The 6,667-nt window shown below is 42.1% G+C and overlaps 1 protein-coding gene across 9 annotated transcripts in view; it reads left to right on the top strand.

Annotated features, from left to right (window-relative positions):
• Nucleotides 1-6,667, top strand: part of ARHGAP24 (Rho GTPase activating protein 24) — a 504,222-nt gene that overhangs the window by 453,627 nt on the left and 43,928 nt on the right. For all 9 annotated transcript variants that reach the window (XM_014452034.2, XM_014452035.2, XM_023750393.1 and 6 more), the window contains one exon: nucleotides 3,951-4,158. In XM_014452034.2, the coding sequence (XP_014307520.1) occupies nucleotides 3,951-4,158 (208 nt within the window). The remainder of the gene's footprint in view (nucleotides 1-3,950; nucleotides 4,159-6,667) is intronic.

The raw sequence follows: 6,667 nt of genomic DNA on the forward strand, positions 1-6,667 counted from the left end.
CTGAGCCAGCAGGGGAGGGCAGTTGGGGGCGATCGGGCCACGCAGGGGAGCAGTTAGGCGTCCATCAGGCTGGCAGGGGAGTGGTTAGGGGATGATCAGGCTGGCAGGCAGGCAAGTAGTTGGGAGCCAGCAGTCCCAGATTGGAGAGGGTGCAGGCTGGGCTGAGGGACACACCCCCCAACCCCAGTGCACAAATTTTGTGCACCGGGCCTCTATTGTATAATAATAATAAATGAAAACTAATTCTCTTACTATAATAATTGTGAAAACACATTCCTCTTTTGACTACTGAGGGACTAGTTCAGTACAGAGAGTCATCTAAGGAAATTCTTACACAGCAATGTGTTAAGGAATCAAAGAAGAAATTTATCAAGCTTTGCTTCTAGGATGGGGGTGAGAGAATGGTAATAAAGTCTTAATTAACACAGGAGATGATATAAGTTGCATCTTGCAGGATAAATTTTTCTAGGCTGACTCGTGATTGCAGGTCTTACCTTCTAGAAGAAAGCAACAAATTGTTCAGTATAGTTAGCATGTTGTTTGTGAAGAAGCCGCGGAAATGAGGGTGGATATGGCACAGTGCCTGGCACACAATGGATGTCACCTAAACATTGTTGATGGAAAAAGACAGTGGAAAAAGACGGAGGTCACATTGTGGAGACTATGTATTTCATGCAAAGGAGTTTGGTTGGCCAGTGGCAGACACCATTGGAAGAAATGCAGCAAAAGAATGGCATGATCCGATTTAAATACTATGAAGGTCACTGTGGCAGCACTTACTAGGATTTGGGACTTTACAAAAGTCATTTAGGAAATACAGGGGCCTTGACTTACGAGTGTCCCGACTAACGAGTTTTTTGAGATACGAGGCGTTTCTCGGCCGATTTTTTGCTTTGAGTTGCGAGCTAAAATTCGGGTTACGAGCCAGCTTCAGATAACCCACCGCTAGTTGGCGCAGCGAACATCACAGTGAACGCCACAACATCAGCCCAGCATTCAATTCATTGTAATGGTGAAAATTGATTTGACATACGAGTAATTTGAGTTACGAGCTCGGTCATGGAACGAATTAAACTCGTAAGTCAAGGTCCCACTGTATTGAGGATCTAGCCCATTGTAGTAGTAATGACCCTGGAAAGGACCAACCTGGTGAGTGAATGAGGGTAGTGAAGGAGGGAGGAATCTAGCTTGGCTCTCAGATGGCACTTCCATAATTTGGGGGGTGTATCGCTGGAACTGATAACTAAAATCAGAACTATAGGAAGTGGAACAGGTTTTGAAGAAAAGATTAGCTAGCCAGTTTTAGACATTTTGAACTTGAGATATCCATGTTGAGGGTTCTAATGGGCACTTAGAAATGTAATGCTAGAGACCACAGAGTGGCCCAAATTGAGACACAGATCTGGGAATAATTGATATGCAGTGAAATTAAGTGGAGTCCAGCAAAGGAATTGTGACAACTAAGGTGAAAACAGAGCTGAGGACATAACCCAGGGAACCAGCAAACCTATGAGAAGGGGGAGTAGGTAGCATATCAAAAAGGAGACTAGGAAGAGTATTCTGGAAGGCAAGAATTATGTGACATGTGAACAGTATCAGGAAGAAGAGTGAGATTGATAATTTTAAGGGGAGTGGGGCATAAAGCATTACAAAAATAAATTAAGCTGTCAATGATTTGGCAACTAGGAAGTTGCTAAAAAAGCTCTTTTATTTATTTATTTTTAAATATATTTTTATTGATTTCAGAGAGGAAGGGAGAGGGAGAGAGAGATAGAAACATCAATGAGAATCATTGATCAGCTGCCTCCTGCACACCCCCTAGTGGGGCTCAAGCCTGCAACCCCGGGCATGTGCCCTTGACTGGAATCTAACCCGAGACCCCTCAGTCGACAAACTGACGCTCTACCCACTGAGCCAAACCAGCTAGGCTAAAAAAGCTATTTTTTAAAATATATTCTATTGATTTTTTTTTACAGAGAGGAAGGGAGAGGGATAGAAAGTTAGAAACATCAATGAGAGAGAAATCAGCTGCCTCCTGCACACCCCCAACTGGGGATATGCCCGCAACCAAGATACATGCCGTTGACCAGAATCGAACCTGGGACCCTTCAGTCCGTAGGCCGACGCTCTATCCACTGAGCCAAACCGGTCAGGGCTAAAAAAGCTATTTTAGTGGCATGGTGGTATCATAGGCCAAAGTGCAGTAGGTAAGCAAGAAGATAGAAAGGGATGAACTGAAGCCAGAGTAATACCTGGGATACTAGGAGCAAAGAGAAAAATTACAGATGCAGAGAGTCCAAGATTTGCCTTGTATTTGTTTCTTTGTTTTTAGGATTAATGGAATTTGAATATATCTATCTGATCACATTCATTAACTGGCTGCCTCTAGCTATTCGGTTTATAAATCACAGTAAAGGAGGAATCTCACAAACCCTGAAGGTTGATTAGATTTCTCTTCTCTCTCTCTCCCTCTCCTTCTCCCTCTCCCTCTCCCTCTCCCTCTCCCTCTCCCTCTCCCTCTCCCTCTCCCTCTCCCTCTCCCTCTTCCTCTCCATCCCCTCCCCCTCTCCTTCTCCCTCCAGTTTAAACAGCCTCACACAGATATAATAAGTTCACCTGAGTGATTTTCTTTCTCAGTCCAATGAAAACTCATGTCCTCGGTAATGCTTTATGGCACCAACAATGTTCTTTTAGGGGAGGTATGCATGATGTACTGTCATCACCCCAGAAATTCTGGCAGGATTTTATCAGGGAGTATGAACCTCACTGGGAATTTACATGGGCATAGCGGGAACTGTTTGCAGACTCACGTAACAGAGAATATTCCTTTAATAATCTATTAATCAATATGTCTTTTTCCTATGCTGCTAGTTGGGAATAGCTCATAACCTTTGTTCTTTTTTATTAATTTTAAAATTTAAAGTTTCACTGCTCCCTCAAAGAAAATCGTAAATAAAACATATTAAAAAAATAATTTCCCTCCTCACTTTCCTAAAAAAAATTATTATACAGGAGGTTAACTCACGCCAACCATGCAAGCCAGAGACATTTGGGACATCCTATTTCCAGGCTACAGAAAGGGAAGTGTACATCTATTATCATTCCTAGCAAGGCTAGATCTAGAGGAGAAAATATGATTTCCCACAGGAATTTCTAAATACATGTTACTACTGTCTACATACCATAACTCTCACATATGATATTGCTAAATAGGCATAGCTCTTCACATAAAAAAAGAGTTTCCTTGGGTAGCATACTCATAAATATTCAGAGTTTTTTGCTTCATTCTTTATTTTTCTGACCTTCTCATAAATTTACATTTTCTCAGCAGAAATCACCCATCCTAGTATGACAATAAGAACTGAGGTAGGCAAGCTAGCAAGCTGGCAGGTTACTTCCTCTCTGGCTCAGTTTTTAGTCATTCTGCACACTGCACAGCACTGTGTTATAGCTGCTGTGTTATACCAACAGAATGACTCTGAATCCGACAGCCTCGAACAAACCTGGCTCCACCATTTACTAGCTGTGTGACATTCAGCAAATTATTCAGTCTTTCTATGCTTTAGTCTCCTCCTCAATAAAATTGTATGTTGGTGAGGCTTTCCTCATAGAGTCCTGTGAGTTTTAAATGAGAGAAATGCTGATACGCTGCATGGCATACACAGGGACAGTTCAGTCATTACCACTTTGGAGCGCAAAAAAGATATGCTATTTTACTCTCTTTTGCAATTTAAAATAATTCCCCACCCATCGCTGGGGTATTACATAACTTGAACATGCAACAGGTATTTTTCTTGAATTTGATTCTGTAATAATGTGAGGTACCAAGTGTGAAATGCTTGCTAGCATTCCAATCTTTCTTTTTCCTTTACACTGAGTTTTAAAAGAAAGCATCAGAGTGGGAAGAGATACATTTCTTAAATTCATTGTGATTTTTTTTATTTCTTCAGGCATTTTTGGGCAGAAACTGGAGGAGACTGTCCGTTATGAGAAGAGATATGGGAACCGCCTGGCTCCCATGTTGGTGGAGCAGTGCGTGGACTTCATCCGACAGAGGGGGCTGAAGGAAGAGGGGCTCTTCCGGCTGCCAGGCCAGGCTAACCTTGTCAAGGAGCTCCAGGATGCCTTTGACTGTGGAGAGAAGCCATCATTTGACAGGTAGATTTTAAGATTTTACCTACCATCCTTTACTGGGAAATTCAACCTGAACTGAAAGGACCCAGTGAGCCGAGACATTGTCATTGATGTTGTAATAGTATAGATGATGTTAATTACATGTCACACAATTATGGATTGTTTTTATTAAGTTGCAGAGTCAAAGATTTGATGCTTCAGATTTCTTTTCTCTTCTGTGCTTTTTTACCCCTTAAAACAGTTGTTTGTTTTTTAATATGTTTTTATTGATTTTAGAGGCACCGGGGAGAGGGAGAGATAGAGAGAGTAACATCAATGTGAGAGAAACATCGATTGGTTGTCCCCAGTAATCACCCTAGACCTGGGACTAAATCCACAACCTGGGAATGTGCCCTGACGGGGAACTGAAGCAGCAACCTTTTGGGGCATGGGATGATGCCCAACCAACTAAGCCACACCGGTCAGGGCCCCCTTAAAAACAATTTTATTGATTATTTTTCTTTGGTTCTAAATTAAAGCTGTATTTAACATCGGAAAAGTGAACCTTTTTAAAAAAATATTTTTATTGATTTCAGAGAGGATGGAGAGGGAGAGAGAGAGGTAGAAACATCAATGATGAGAGAGAATCATTGATTGGCTGCTTCCTGTACACCCCCTACTGGGGATCAAGCCCGCAACTTGGGGATGTGCCCTTGACTGGAATCGAACCCAGGACCCTTCAGTCTGCAGGCTGACGCTCTATCCATTGAGCCAAATCAGTTAAGGTGGAAGAGTGAACTTTTAAAGTATAAGTCTTCTCTTGTTTGATTTTTAAGTTGTTTAAGCTATGGGATATTAAAAATATTGATAAGATTAGGATATTGGCAATGTATTTAAAAATAACTATTTGTTTTGATGATAGTAAGAAGCATTAGATTTTAAATAGATGCCTTCATCTTAACCCAAAATAAATTTACAAAGAAACAAGAAGTATGGCATGGTGAAAGTTAGGAAATAATGGAAGTTCCAGAGGAGAAAGTATACAGCCAGTTAAGAGTTAAACATTGTTACTATTTTGTGAATTACCTCCTTTCTCTAATTTAGTAGAAAAAAGAAATAATTTTTATCTTAATATTATTAATTTAACACTGTGTAACACTGTGTAGCAAAGATTTTTCCATATTAAGAATTGAAAAATAGGGTTATTTCAATATATTTTACCTTAGTATTTTATTTCTATGTATTTTAACTTAGTATTTTATCAATATATTTTCCATTTATTATGTTAATGTCATGAGTTACATTCTTTGATTTGCAAGTGTGAAAGCGACTTTATATTCCTATGATAAACTATATTTGGTTGTTATGTATTATCCTTGTTATATATTACTATATCTGACTTGCAAATAATATGTTAAGGACTTTTGGACCTATATTGACCAAACATATTTTGTAATGTTTTTGACTAGTTTTGTTATCAGAGGAATTCTGGCCTCAAAATTAGTTGGAAAGTGTCCCCTCTGCCTCTGTTTTCTGAAAAGTGTATGAGTTTGTATTATTTGTCCCATAAAACTTTGATCCAATTTATTAGTGACATTATCTAGTCTGATGTTATTTTTGTGGGAAAAGTTTTTAGATATGGCTCTTCTAACTTTTTCTTGTACCATTTCATTTATATCTGTCATGAAACTTGTCCATTCCATATAACTTTTCAAATTCATTATCATCTTACTTTTTGTGTAATGTCTGTAGATTGTTCCCTGTTTTACATCTGATGTTAGCAACTTGTGACATCCTTTTTTCTTAATCAGTCTCCCTAGTATGTTATTAATATACTAGAGGCCCGGTGCACAAATTCATGCACAGGTGGGGTCCTTAGGCCTGGCCAGAGATCAGGGCCAATCAGAGCCGTGCCAATTGGGGCCTGCCAGCTGGGGAGAGGGGTGGGGTGCGGGAGGTTGGCCGCCAGCCCCAAGGAGGGAGCTGGCCCTTGGCCCCTCTGGGAAAGGGGTTGTGTCTGCCGCCAACCACTTGCTGTTCCCTGTCGCAGCCCAGGGCCCAAAGGCCCCAGTCGGGTGGGGAGAGAAGGCAATGGTCGCCAGGCTGGGCACATGAGGTTGGCTGTGGGAGCACACTGACCACCAGGGGGCAGTTCCTTCATTGAGCGTCTGCCCCCTGTTGGTCAGTGCGTGTCATAGCTACTGGTCGACCGGTCCTTGTTCAGTCGTAAAAGCTGCTTAGGCTTTTATATATATACTAGAGGCCCGGTGCACAAAAATTTGTGCACTCGGGGGGAGGGGGGAGGGTCCCTCAGCCTGGCCTGTGCCCTCTTGCAGTCTGGGACCCCTCAGGAGATAATGACCTGCTGGCTTAGGCCTGCTCCTGGGTGGCAGAGGGCAGGCCCAATCCCTAGGTGCAGCCCCTGGTCGGGCTCAGAGCAGGGCTGATTGGGGAGTTGGGGCGCCGCCCCCTGTCATGCACAGAGCAGGGCGGATCAGGAGGTTGCAATGCCACCTCTACATCGTCACGCTCAGGGTGGGCCGATTGGGGGTGG

This window comes from Myotis lucifugus, unplaced genomic scaffold (assembly GCF_000147115.1).
Source record: "Myotis lucifugus unplaced genomic scaffold, Myoluc2.0 scaffold_12, whole genome shotgun sequence".
Taxonomy (NCBI): Eukaryota; Metazoa; Chordata; class Mammalia; order Chiroptera; family Vespertilionidae; genus Myotis; species Myotis lucifugus.